General features: G+C 51.9%; 1 protein-coding gene across 2 annotated transcripts in view; it reads left to right on the forward strand.

Moving 5' to 3' along the window:
• Positions 1-3,711: 3,711 nt before the first annotated feature.
• The window catches only part of OPCML (opioid binding protein/cell adhesion molecule like), a 234,787-nt gene continuing 224,186 nt past the window's right edge, over positions 3,712-14,312 (forward strand). The window contains exons 1-2 of one of the 2 annotated variants that reach the window (XM_072354748.1): positions 3,712-3,977; positions 4,103-4,299. In XM_072354748.1, coding sequence (XP_072210849.1) covers positions 4,239-4,299 — 61 coding nt within the window. In that variant the 5' untranslated portion in view covers positions 3,712-3,977; positions 4,103-4,238. Of the gene's footprint in view, positions 3,985-4,102; positions 4,300-14,312 lie in introns of both variants that reach the window. The other variant, XM_072354746.1, reaches the window with a different exon arrangement.

Below are 14,312 nucleotides of genomic sequence, written 5' to 3' on the forward strand. Positions count from 1 at the left end.
ATCCTGCTTTAGCATGAGTATGGCTTCACCCCATGAAACCTTGCCCTGCTCGTGGGGAGGTGTGATAGAGGCTCAGGGTGGTGCCGTGCTCTGGGGTCACTGCAGTGGGTCCCTGGATTTGCTGCGTGCTCAGAGCACGTCTTTGGAGAGGTGCCTTGTCCAGCACTGGGCTGGTAATGGTTGGTGATGGGAATTAGTGCCCCGTCCATCTGGCCCCATTCTGCCATCTAACGAGAGGAGATAAGTGCACTTAACAACACACCGGCTCTTGTTCAGGCCCCTTCTTCCCAAGCCAGAATCAATAGCAGGTCTCCTCAGCTTTTAGAGACTTAGATCCAGTCTTTTCATCTCTCTCTCTCTTTCTCCTTTCCCAAGCAGCACACGTTTGATTTTTCTCTTTTTTTCCTTCTGCACGCCGCAGAAATTTTCCCATTCTCCCTTTCATCTGAACCCGCACAGCACTCGCCCAGCCAGGGCTGCAGCTTGAGCTCCAGATAAGGAACCCTGCAGCGCCTGGGTTCCCTGCTCCCCATCTCCACCTGGGTGTGAGCGCTCCTACAAGTCGCCTTTATCTTCAAAGTGCTTTACAAGCACTAATTAATCCTCCCAGCACCCCGCTGCTGTAGGTGAGGGAGCCTTCACCCACAGTGCTGCTCCCTCTCTCCTATTCCATGGTGTGGGGTTTCTCTCCTTGTGCATCCCTGCTCTGCTTGTCTGTTTTTGGGGAGCAGGACCCTCTTTGCTTTGCAGTATGGCTTATTTCTGCAGGTTAAAGCAAACCTGAGGAATGCCTCTGATCATCATCTCTGATGGGGAGGTGAGCAGCGCTGCTTGCTGAGCCCCAGCCTGCTTCCCTTTCTATTTTGCTGCAGCCCACCTGAATTGGCCTTGATTTGCCTTTACTGCGAGTCTGCTGTTGATCATCAGCAGGATGAAGCAGCACGAGGTGATGCAGACACGCATCTGTGGTGCTGCTGTGTTCTGGTGCATGGAGCTGATGCTGGAACACCAGGAGCCGGGCTGCGTGCTGAGCACAGGGAGCAGAGTCCTCCCAGGGCAGCCTTTGCTGGCATCTTCTGTTTACTTCTTTAGTAGCTCTGAGTTCAGAGAGGCTTCTTTTTCTTTTTTCCCTTTCCTTCCATGAAATGCAAATCAATAGATGTTGTATTCACATTCTAACAAGATGTCAAGGAGAAAAGGGTAGCCTTTCATTCAGGGAGAGATGCAAACACAGGCAGGGAGAGGCGGGGGAGTGGCGAGGGGACAGGAAGAAAGGGGGGGCTGGAAGGTGGCAGGGGGGGCCCTACGGGGTGGGATGTGGCTGTGCCTTGTGCAGGGCGCTGCCAGCAGAGAGAGCAGCAGCTGGGCACGAGGCAGCGGCACTGAGCACATAGGCACGATGCTTATAGGCATGATGCTCTGTCCCATCATACTAGGAAGGCTGCAAGGAGAGGGTCGTGGGATCTCCAGCTCCTTAAGACAGTGTATTATTCCCCCATGAGTCTGGGAGGGTGGTTCCCAGATGTAAATATGCATTAGGACAGCTTGGGATAAATACTGCAGACACACATTGAAATGGTGTTTAAATGTGCCCAGCAGACCATAATGTCTCCTTTTTGATCCAGCGCTGCTGTCAAATTTGAATATGGTTTAAATTCTGCGCTTTATATCAAGAAACAAACAACCCCATACATCCCCCAAACATCCCAGAAAAGCTCCACCGGTGAAGTACGTATTTATACATCTTTTATTTTGTCTTGGAAATCAAACACAACAGGCCAGTTCCCTGTTCAGCCCTGCACTAGTGAACAGCAACAGATGCTTTTGCCCAAGCACGGTTGTTCCCATTTTACAGATGGGAAAGCAAAAGCGGTGATGTCCTGGAAGTCTGGTCTTAGGCTGTGCTTAGTGCTGTGCTTGTTTAACCAGCAAGGAGAGCAGCTAAACGTGTGCTGGGTTTGTTTCATAGTTATTGCAAGGTATGGGGGGGGGGGTGAAATGCAAGCCTGAGCATACGGGAGGAATGTTGTGGGAGGAGGAGAAGTAAGAATGTGTTGTTTCAGAATGTGCCCAAATATAGCTTTTCAGCTCTGGTTCTGAAAGCAGAGCAGCACGCTCGTTCTGAGCCCATCAGGTCGTTAATTAGGAATTATTTCTTTGTTCCTTTGGGTGAGGATAACCATAGCGTGTTTTGAACTTGAGTGGGCTTCCCAAATGCTGTGTGAAGCAATGGGTGGTGATGCCTTTGGGGTCTGGGGGATGGATGTAGGGGGAGCTGGCTCACTCAATGGCCATGCAGGGTCTTGTGCCCCCCAAATCCCTCTTGGTTGACAGAATGGTGGGGGGGGCTGAGCTTCATGGGCTCACTTGAGAGAACAGAATCGCTCAGTGTCGGCCATTTGGGTGTCAATCCAGCAGTGAAACATTGCCGTGCTCATCTCAGGCTGAACGAGGCTGCTTGGTTTTTTTTTTTCCTTTGCTCAATGCAATGATTTAGCTCTTCCAGAGGTCAAGGCTGTTGTGAATGATGTGGCTTTACTCCCATTAAAAGATAAAAATCCCCGGGCGCTTTCGCTGCAGCGTGCACCAACTCACCTAAAGGGGTGGGGATGAAGTGGGAATGGGGTTGAGTTAAAAGCTTTTTAAGAAGTTGTGGTTTATTCACGGAGAATAGGAAATGAATAGAGATGGATGGGTGAAATGCTGCCCAAGTTTGTCCTGCTGGTGCATGTTTGGCTTCCATCCCTCATTGGGTGAGTGCTGTGGTTGCAGTGTTGCCCATGGGAAGTGCTTGTCCTGCTCCTTTCTTTATGGGGGGGGGGGAAGTGATGGGCTTTTCTGTTTGGTTTTATGTTTTATTGGCAGATAAAATGTTTGTTTAAGGCCAAAAGGGGTGTGAAGGGAGAAGGGAGGTCACAGTGCTGTGCCCCTAGGATGAGGGATGGTGGAAAAAGAGGTACCAAAAGGGGAAGCAGAGCAAAACAGTGGGATGGGAGAGGGCAACATGTGGATCTCATGGTGCCAGAAAGTGAGCACGGAGCTACAAGTGCAAAGTCTTGGCCTAAAAGCACCTTCAGGCTGGCCTGCAATTAAAAAAGTAAGACTTAACAGCCTAAAAGTAATGGGGAAGGAGGTGGTGTTGTGCCAAAGGAGCCGTTTTAGTTTGCCTTTATGCATTTTAAAAGGCTCACGATATATTTTTAACAAAGCTGTGATGAATATGAAACAAGAAACTCTTTCTGTTGTTTGGAGAATGTCAAAAGCAGCTTTATTCCATTTGGAAACTTCTTAACAGCGCGGCACAGCCAGTCCCTGGGGGTGCAAAAATGCACTGAGCTGGGGGGTGGCTGAGTGAAGGGGGGCCACTTTGGTGGGCAGATATCACTGTGCCCCCATTAGGAAGCTGGGGATGGAGCTGTGGCATGTGGCAGAGGGATGGATGGCTGCGTGTTGGGGATGGGCAGCAGTGTGGGAATGTGATCAGGGGGGCAGCGGGGGTCAGGGAGGGGACTTAGAAACTCTGCTTTGGGGGAAGCTGGGTGGTATCAGTTTGGGGGGCAGCAAGAGCAGACAGCCCCGTTCTGGGCATCGTTTGGGAGACGTTTAATGCACAGAAGGGGGAAAAAAATAGAGCTCTGGTTGGGATGCATGGAGACAGTTCTCTGTGTCAGGTTTTTGTGCAGAAGCCACCCACTCACGCTCCCAAGCTCGGAGCCTCTGCTCGCCTCCCTTGGCAGCAGGCAGAGCTGCCGGCTGCTCCCAGGGGGGCCTTGCAAGGGGCGAGCTGGGGGGCTGCCAGCCCCAGCTGGGGGCACGGTGTGGGCACAGCCCCGTGCACACAGCGCTGCTGCTGGGCTGAAGGCAGCCGTGGGACGTGCGGGTCCGGTGCCTGGGGGGGTGATGCCCGTGTTTAACTCCCCGGTGGCACGGAGAGAGTGTGCGGGTGTCAGTCAGCAACCCGAACCAATGGGTGCCTGGTAGGAGGTCTGCTTCCCCGTGCACGGTCGGAGCCCGGTGCTTCTCGGGCTAGTTGCGCGTGTGTGTGTGCAAGGAAAAATCGGAGCCTCTGACTGCCTGCTCCCGTCTCTCTCTCTCTCCCCAGCTCGCTAACTCAGTCTCCCTCCCACTGCAAACATTGGATTTAAACCTGCTCAGCATTCAACGCAGACGAAAGCAGCAGCGGCGGCAGCAGCAGCAAGCAGCAAGCAAATCAGCCGCCAGCCGACCGCAGCTCCAAGATGTACCATCCTGCCTGCTGGATCATCTTCACCGCCACCACTGCCCTGCTCTTCATCCCAGGTAGGCACTGAGGGAAGCTTTGCTCCCCTCCGGGGCCGGGGGGGGAGCAGTGCAGAGGATGGAGGGGTGGTGGTGCGTGCTGGGGGTACCCGGACTTCATGCCCATAGCGCACGGCTGCACGCAGCTGCGAGTTGCTCTGCAGCAGGGCTTGCCGAGCGCTTGCAGCAGGGTTCAAGGCAGCAAGCTGGCCTCTGGAGAGAGCTCTGGGTGCTGGCAGTGCAGAAGGGTGGCATTGCACTGAGTGTGTGTGCCGCCTGGATGTGAAGAGCCGATTCCTCTGTCTAAACCCTGTCTAGACGTGGTGGGATCACGCAGCTTTTTCCTGTTCCAAGTTGGGCATCTCCTGCATCCCTCTCTCCTCTTGTGAGCTGTCGTGCTGTTCTCCCTGCTCCCCCACATCCCTGCTGATTGCCACCGGGCAAACCGGGCTGTCTGCCTTGTGCGTCCTTTTGCAAAGTGAATATGAAGCCCCCGATGTGGGTGCCCACAAGAATGATCCCACCTGCAGCAAAGGTGCTCAGCTGCTGCGAGCTGGGCTGGAGGCTCCCAAAATGCAGACTGGCCTCATCCCCTCTGCTCACCAGGATGAGGGGGAGACGTGAGGTTTGCATTGAGCACCGGCTCCGAGCTGATGCTCAGCAATGGGGCAGTGAGCACAGCCCTGCAGTGCATCCATGGGGAGGGGGGAGCAGCAGGGTGGGCAGCAGAGCTGCTCCTGGGGGACAAGTCACTGGTATTTTCAGACAAGGATACGTGCTTCTAGCAGCTGAAAAGATTGCGGCCCCTGTTGAAACAGATGGGGACTGGATGTTGAGGCTCGGATCCTATCTCAGCCCAACATGTGTTTTTCATGACTGTCAGTGAGAATTATGTTGGACTCAGGAGGGCAGGGAAGATGTGCAGCTGCAATTTGAGCTGCTCTCTGTGGTTTAGTTCCACTGCTTCTCTGTGCTGGGCTGGCGCGTGAGAAACTGGAAGGGGGGGGAGATGAGCTGTGTCATAGCTGGAAGACAGAACTCACCACAGCTGTGATGAGCACTGGAGTGCTCAGGCTCAAAGTTGCTGCTGGAGGCTCACATCATGGGACCGTCTGTATCCAGGGGTGCCACAGCCATGGGAAGCAACCACTGACATGGGCTGGATGCTGCTGATTGATGTTTGGTTCCCACTGATGCTCGCTCTGATGGCAGGGTGACGTGATGTGTGTTAGGCAAGCGTGGGCTGGGCAAGACGTGCCAATGGAGGACCTCCTACAGCATTGCCTTTCATGTGTTGTCTTTAGCTCCCCCAGTAACACCACGAGCCAAAATGGTTCACCTATAGCACAGCAGAGAGCACGTGAGAGTGGGGATGATGCACTCATCCATTGGAGAGTACAAGGGATTTGAAGGGGAAGTATTGCAATGTCTTATCTTGAGCAAAACATGGCATTGAGTTTTCCTGGTGTGGGGGCAGCTTCCCTGCCCAGTGCTGTTGGGTTGAAATTGCAATGAAATGGATGCAAGGCAGCATCCAGAAGCAAAAAGGACCGTGCCAGTTAAGCCTCCAATAACTTGGGAGAGATTTCTTGATCTGCGCTTTGCCGTTGTAGCTTTCCCTTCTTATTTATATTGAGCAGCAATATCTGCTTTGGCTTTGAATGTCCCTTGAGCCAAACCAGCCTAGGAATTTGCCCAGCTGGGCTCAGCTGTTAATCCATCACACTGAAACCTGCTGCCTGCAGTGGAGGAAGGAAACCATTCTGGTGTGCCAAGCTGCTGCCTTGGTCCCTTTCCGACCCCTGAGGTCTGCATCTTCCATTGGGTTTTTAGCACTGTTTATTTTTTTTCCCAAGCAGAATCCCACGTGCTCTGTGCAGGTGATGCTCCCCTGGGATATGCAGAGGCTGTTTGTGAAGTGTGAACTCTTTTCCTCACCATTTGTGTGTGCATCCTGCGGGAGTTTCTCATGGGGTGGTTAAAGTGAGAAGGGAACCTGCTTTTAGAGGTGTAATTAGAGTGAAGGGAAACATCACAACTTGAAGGCTCCTGCAGAAAATAGCATTGCCAAGTTATTATTAGCTGTAATAGCTTATTTGCCAGTTTTTTTTCTCCTCTTTCTCTCCCGCCTCTGTTCTTTGCTTTTCCTTTTTATTTCCCCCCTTTTACCTTTGTTAGGAAAGATGTATATATATATATTTTTTTCCCCACCGGGACTCGCATTGTCTCGTTACCAATTCACTCCTGTGGAATCTAAAGACACAAAAGGTTAATGCAGTAATGAAACCCTGACCCCTCTGGTCATAGATAGCATCTTACTCTGTAGCTCTTTATTTCTTTGTCAGACAAGTTCCCATGCAAAACAATTTCTAAGGCTAATATTGTTGTCACCCGGTGGCTTTGGGCAGGCAGGGTGCTTTCTGAGGTGGGCTCTTTCTGATGGGCAGGATGCGGTTATGGCGTGGCATCGTGGCTCTACTGGTGGCAAAAATCAATGGCGTGTCAGCTTTGTTTAGACATTTATGTTGCTGCCTTTGCTGGCTTGGCAAAATGACTTGTCATGGCAGTGGATCCTTCCCAGCTGGGGCTCCAGCCCTGCAGGCTCAGAGCTGTGGCAGTGCAGGCTGCAAGACAGCTGCTCCTGGTGCTGCGGGTCCTGGCATCTGGGAGCCTGCTGGGCAGAGTCCCCAGCGCCCTACTGTCACCTCTTGCATGTAGGACTTGCTTTCTGCACCCGCTTGTAACTGAGCCTCACGTGGCCTGTGCGGCGTTGGTGGTGGATGAGAATCCAGTCTAAAATGAGGAAATAGGCATTGCAGGAGTTGCAGAGGGTTTTTGCTCCCTGTTCGGGTGCGATGGCTGGGCTTGGGGGCTGCTAGGGTGCCCACATGGGGCACAGCTGTGACCCCCCCCTGCCAAGGAGCACGCAAGACTGGCAGAGAGCTGCTGATCCCTACAACTAAGCCAAAGAATAAGTACCTGGAGCACATTAGTTCTGCTCCAGTGTCATTCCAACGTAGACTAAAAGGGATTTTCAGAGCTCTTTCAAAGGCTGGGGATGGTCGCGACTGCGCTGCTGTGACCATCAGCCCTCCATCAGTCAGAGATGTTGGGGAACAGATCCCATTAGCGGTCCTATGCCCTTGGCTCCCATTTGCTCACCTTTCCAAGTGGCATCAGGAAGGAACGTGGTAGAGAAGAAGGAGCAAATGCAGCTTCTCCTCAGTGCAAACCTACTGCATTGTAAGCTTCTGGAACAGTTTGTCCTACGGGCTCTGGGGCTGTTCTCTGGTGGCTGCCTTCCAGAGTGCACCAAACTGGAGGATCTTGCTTTGCTTATTCCAGCAGATTCCCTTTGACAGCATCCCCTCTGTGCGTCGTTCTGTGGCTGCAAACAGCTGGATGGAGGAGTCTGCTGGTGTGAGTCTCTGTGAAGTGCTGACATTGAGGCTGAAATGAGAGAAATGGTTCAAAGGCACCAATGGGAGCTGGGTACATTAACTGCCGCCTTTGAATATCTTCCCCAAAGGCCTGAATGTTTGGTTATGGTGGATCTTAAGTTGCATAAACAGCTTGCGTTCATATTATACACTTGAATATTCAATTTGAAGTTTGTGCTTGGTGTGGTTAGAGCCTGTGTTTGCACATAGAGCTGGTGGTCACCCACCATCCTGACCCCAAAAGGGATCCCCACCAAAACCAAGTACCTTCTGTACATACATATAGATACGTACACACACATATATATGTTTTCCTTATCAAAGTCTATGGGGTCATCTGTGCCCAAAGCTGACCATTCTCCCTGCGGTCAGCCCAGGCTTTGCAGCCCTCTCCTTTTCCCATTCCCAGACAGGCAAATCCCAATGCTGCTCCCAGCTGTGTGTGTGTGTGTGCAGGGTGGGCTGCGATCTCAGCTGTCAAACTTGTCTTCTTTTTTTTTCTTTTCTTGTTTAAACTTAAAAATAATAACAGCTCTGCCACAAATCTCCTTCCCTCCCTTTCTCTAATGAAGGCATGGTACTTATAATTACCAATGCAGCAACTGCACATACAGAGGTGGCTTTGACACTTGCTTCTCAGTGGGTGGGTTTTTAAGGAAACTCCTTTTTTTTTCTCTCCCTTTCTCATTTTTTTTCCCCTTTACTTAGAGGAAAGAAACCCTTACCTGCTCTGGGAACGTCTTACCATGCTCTAAGGGTGACTGAATCCCTGTGGGTTGGATTCCATGGCTGGATGCATCAGCCCTGGGCAGCAGGGCTCAGCCTGATGCGGTGCCATCGATGTGTCATTGGGGCCATACAGGGATGCTGGACTTGTTGCCTGCACAGCACAGTCATGTGCCTGCGGGACACGTGTGTGATGAGGCAAGGAAAGGAGGGAAGGGAAAAAGAAAGAGTTATTTTTAGGTTTACTTTTCTGTGAATTCAGCGCTAGTGAGAAGTGCTGGATTGACAGCTCTGGAGATGGAAGCGTGCTGCAATCCGCAGGGAAGGGGAGCCCAGTACATTGCCCTGCAGGGTCTGTGCTTTGGGATGGATGCTGAGGCTGGAGTGTGCTGGTCTGGGGTGAAAAACAACAGGAGGTCTGTCCTGTTGGCCTGGGCTGGGCACTGGTGTGTTTAACATGGGGTAAAGCCTCCTAGTGGGGCACGTAGGGTTATTTGAGTTGGGGACTGTGGGTTCCTTCATGGTGGCAAAGTCAGCAGCTGCTTGTGGACCAAGTGAACCTACAGCAAAAGGGCTGGACTCCCTTCTGTGACAGCAGGAATGTTGCCGTGACCACTAATAAAATGGCCCGGGTGCATTTACTGTAGGCATGGAACCATTTGAGTTGGAAGGGACCTTCAAAGGTCATTTAGGCCAACTGCTCTGCAAGGAGCAGGGATGTTTCATCACCGTGTTCCTTGCAGACCATAGAGGGGGTCATCATAGCAGGCTTCAGGCTCCCAGAGCAGCACCAATGGAGGGGGGGGGGGTCGATGCTGTGCATCCCACACGGTGCCTCCAAGGAGCCTTCATCCGTGCCCACCTGCCATCCCATCGCCTCTTCTTGTGCTGCTGTTTACTTCTGGCTTTTGTTTCCTATACTTGTTGCTATGCATGTAGCGTGTGGAAGGAGCTCCAGCGAATATAGGCCACACTTTGATTGTTCAGCAAGCTGGAAAATGATGATTATAATTTTTGACAGAAGGGAAGGAGGGGGAAGGAGATCTCCGGGCTTTCAAATCTGCTCTGTCATAAGCAGGATCTTGCAAGGGCCCTCTGACTTCTCCCTCCCCAAAGGAAATGGCGTTTGCATAGCAAGAGGGGCTACAGGAGAAATGCTTTGCTTTACAAGGGCAAAACAATACTTACTCCACTAATCCTTCCACCTTGTGCAGCAGTCTTGTCACAGCACATAAGCAAAACGCAGTTGGCGTTGGCTAGCAATTGAATGGGAGAGAAACCTGGAGTTGGATGCTGCTAAAAAAAACCCAGTCCCTGTTATACACAGCCATGCATGGATGTATCCCAGGCATGTGTCTGACTACGTATGGCAGTGCTGGCTGCATCCGGACTGGATGTGACAGCAGAGCCCATGGAGACCTCTACCCAACCCCTTCCCATCCCACGCTGTTGGCGTTGGCTGTCTGCTCCCCGTTGGATCTCCCCGTTGTTTTATTGAATGGCTTTGGTTAATTTTCACTTGAATTTCTATATATTTTTTTTTTTTGTCTTTATTTTCATGCGATCGCTTCTAATGAGGCTAATGACATTTAGTCTCCATGGCGGCGCATGTTAATTTGGTCACCAAAATGTCATTGTGAGGCAGATGTGTCCTATCTGCCCGCGACAAACACTCTGCAGACAAAGGGGGCTCTGCTCCCAGCCGTCCCCTCCTTATCTCAGGGCATACAGGGACAGAGCAGGGCATTTGGCAGAGCTGCCCTCCCACTGTCCCTCCTCTGCTGGCACCAGGTTCTGCTGCAGAGCTCCATGAGCATGGGAGGTGAGGACTGCTGAAACGGAACCTTTGGAGCAAGCTGGTGCGATGTAATTAATCAGATGTCAAAACCCCTGAGCGAAGTTAGCTTTGATCAGTAGGGAAATCTGTCAAGCAGGTCGTTCTGCTGCCCGTGGCGTTCTTCTGTCTGTCTCTGCCCATCCATCTGCCTCGTCCCTTAATGTGGCCAAGGTGGCAATCTTCTGCAGCCAGGTGGCACCTTCCAGCCTGTGAAGCATGGGGTAGCATCTCCTTGTCCTCACCAGCACCAGTGACACAGGATATAGTGATGGGACCCCCTGGTATGGGCCCCTTTGGTTTGGAGACAGGACCACGGCTGTGAGCTGGAGGTGGGTGTAGGTGTTGCAGAGGTGGAGAGTGCTGCTGTGTCAACTTGGCTGTCTGCAAGGTCAGGGGATCAGGAGCAGCCCCAAAGCTGAGGGAGGCGGTGCTGAGACTGTAGGTGGCTGCACAAGGATCAGCAATGTCTGAGATACTGTGCTCGAGTCTTACCAAGATGTTGAGCCTTAGAAGCCTGAGCCGTTTTGCTTAAGAATGGGTCCCTTTTTTTCTGCAATCTGTGTCCAAACGCAGCTGAATTTGATCTGTTCTCCTTTGATCTGTTCCTCCCTCTCCATTCTGCGTAGCAGGAATGGATGAAGATTAAAGTTTGCAGCTTCTGAGCAAACTAGGTTGCTCATCACTGCGTGATACCCAATTACCTGCTGATACCTCAGGAGTGAGAAGGTATCGATCCTGCTTGGATTTGAACTTGTTGAACCAGAGAGTCTGGATATTTCAGATACGTTGCTTAGGACACACCATTTCCTATAGGACCCGAAGCGCAGCCTCTGCGCCCGCAGTGCTCGGAGCTGATGGGGGTGGCTCTGTGTCTCTGCCACATGGGAAATAACCAATAAGTGATAACTAACAGTACCTGCGCTCCGCAGTGTGCACGCGGGATGTGGATGTAATGACTCTTGTGATGTGCATGAGGAACATCTCCATTTTTACACCAAACAAATTCCCAGAAGCTGATATTTTCCCCCTTGAAGCCCATAGCTTTCTGTACATCCTCTCTGTGAGCTCTCCAGGCTGCAGAACCCTTTGGTGGCATCCCCTGTGTTTGCCTTCCTCCTGTCTTCTGCTGGCTGTCACGTTCCCAACTAGAAACAACATATTAATTAAGAAAACAAGAGGAAAAATCCTCTCCGAATGAGGTGGTGAGGGGAAGCTTGAGGGACCAAATGGAAATATTCATTACTGAAATGTGGTATCGGGTTTTGCTCGTGTGTCGTGGTTGTTCTTGTAGATCTTAAAACACTTCACGAAGAAGAGAGATTTCATGGTTCCTGTTTGTGCAGACAGGGAAGCCAAGGAATAAAGAGGGAGAATGACTTGCCTAAGGCATGCATGGAGAGATGTGTTAAAAGACGTGTCCTCGCTGTAGTTCCAAATCTGAACTGGAGGCTCCTACGTGTTTTTCCTTGTGAAACAGCAGGTTTCAGATTCATCCTTTGAGAAACACAGTCAAAAAGACTGAGAGCAGTGCATTGAACCCCAACGTTTCTTTGCTGTGTTGAAATGGGGCTGGGGCACCAAGGCTTGTCCTTGGGGGCTGTCAGAGCTGTGATGCCCAGGGTGATGTCTGAAGGTTGCTGAGTACTGGTTGGTGACTAGCAGGCAGCAAACGTGGCTTTGTGAGTCAATGGGCACTCTTTGCTGCTCTTGGTGTAGGCAGGAGGGCAGCATGTTCTGGGTGCCCTTGTCCTTCCGTGCCTCGTCTCCATCCGACTTCTCCATAGGTCTGAGAGCAGTGATCTGAGAGCTGAAACCAGGAGGCGAACAGAGAGGGAAAATTCTCAAGCACTCTCTTCTCTCAACCCTTGGGCTCAAAATGGAAACACTCTGCAGTTGAACTGAGAGCACACATTTATCCCAGTAATGCTCGCCGTGCTTCTGCTCTGTGCGCTGGAGTGTCCGCCGGCTGCTCCAGGGTTGCTGCTGGATGCCTTTGCCAGCCTTTCCCTATAGTCGGGGCGCTTTATCTTTATAAAGTAGCAATAAGTGGACAGTATAATATATTTCACTTTTAATAAGGTGTTGCCAGTTGCACACACTCCGCAGAGCAATTAGTGTCAAAAGCAGCTAAGCAATGGTGGGGAGCCGTAATTCGGCTGTTTACTGACTAGGAGGATTTATGGGCAGTCGTTGGGGGGAGCTGTGGTCGCGGCTTGGCTGGGGATCCAGGAGGTGCTGCTACGTGCTGGCTGCAAAGCCACGAGCCTGAGAGCTCATGGAAGCTCTTTAGAGAGGCCAGAATGAGCTGCTCGTCCCTTGTGTTGGCCCTTAGGGGGCTGGAGCTTGGGAGGGAAGTATCCAAAAGAGGAATGCTGAGCCAGCCCTGATGTGCCAGCCAGCCAAAATGTGGCTGGGAGGACCTCGTTGCTCTTTGTGTTGGGGTGGCAGACCAGCTTTGTGGCGTGATGTTGTCCTCTGTGCTGCTGCAGAGGTGGGTTGCATCTGGATCAGGTGAGTTTTGGTGCATGGATGGAGGAGATGGCAGAGATAGGGATGGAGAGGAGAGCTTTTACGTCTCGGGGCAGCCCTGCTTTCTTTATGGCAAGACCTTCCCCTCTAAAGGAAATAGTTACAACATTTGGTTTCTGATGTGAATATAAGGAATATTTCTGAGCCTGTGGCCCCATCCTCTCCCCCGTTTCCACCCCCTGTTTCTCAGTTCAATAAAGTTCCAGTTCCTTGGGTTTGTTCTCCAAATTGAAAGCCTTCCATTTTCGCACCTCTGTAATTGGTGCTATCTGTTGAGAGAAACTCTGCAACACCAGCCAGCCAAGGTCAGGAGGAGCTGAATTGAATTAAAAGGAAGAGAAATTGGTTCGAGGTGGGCAGAGGGCCGCAAAGGGAACGATGCAATTTCTCTCCTTGGGGCTCCTGATGAGCAGAGAGAACAGCAGCTTCCCCGAGCACCCGCGGGGTGCTGACACCGACCCACCCACACCTTCATCTGCACACAGAGGTGGGCACCTCGCGACTGCAAACAAGGAGATGAGACCCAGCGCCGGGTCCTTTATCTGGTCAGCAGGATGGGGTTTGTGTTCCACCAGCTCCTGGGTTGGGATGCTGACAACTGTCACTGCAATGACCTTGCAGTGATTAAATACAGCAAGAAATTGTCTTTTTAATAAGAAACTAAAGCTGCGACGCAAGCTGGCGGCTGGGAGATTTAAAAGTCTCTGCTCTGGTTCCCAGCCCGTAGCCTCCATTCCCCACACTGGAGCTCTCCTCCCGGGTTTATCACAGTGCTTACAATGCAGTTGGCCCGCAGTCTTCCCAGCTCAGCTAAATGTCCGTGGCTCTTCAGCAGCGGGGCCGTGCTGGCCCTGCAAGCACTCAGAGTAGAGTGGCTCCACCAGGAGACTGCAGCAAGGGGGAGGAGATGTTTCAAACGGTGGAATTTTAGGGAACAAGGCGACAATTTTCCACCCACTTCTGAGCTGGAGCAAAGCCCTCCCAGGCTCTTTTTCTCACTTCCCAGCTGGGCTGGCATGGGGACGTGGCATTTATTAGCAGCAGTATGAAGGCAAGGGGCCAAAGGAGCCTTGGTGGATGCCAGGCTCAGCACCTGGTGCCCAACCACTGTTGGTTGCTGGTGGCTGCGCTCAGGGGATGTCCCCAGCCCTGTTTATTGATGCTTGTGGCCTTGCCGTGCTTTCACCTGGGGCAGGATGGGGATGGTGTTGTGGCTGGAGGCTGCAGACTGCCCCGCAGCCCCTGCTCTGCCTCTCCAGTAATTTATACAAGAACCAGCTGATGTTCCCTTTTAAATTGACAAAGGCAGAGAATGGAGCTCGGGAAGCCCTCTGACCCCGGAGCCCTGGTCCATGAAAATTACAGGCGATGTACAGAGCGTTTCCTCTTGATGTACTTGCAGTGGGGAGATGCTGGTTAATTTGCCAGGACTCAGAGGTGACCTGGGTTTAATAAAGAGGATTAATGGATTTGAGCTAAAGGTCTCGGCTGTTTGGAGCTGA

The sequence above is a fragment of the Excalfactoria chinensis genome, chromosome 21, assembly GCF_039878825.1.
Source record: "Excalfactoria chinensis isolate bCotChi1 chromosome 21, bCotChi1.hap2, whole genome shotgun sequence".
Lineage (NCBI taxonomy): Eukaryota > Metazoa > Chordata > Aves > Galliformes > Phasianidae > Excalfactoria > Excalfactoria chinensis.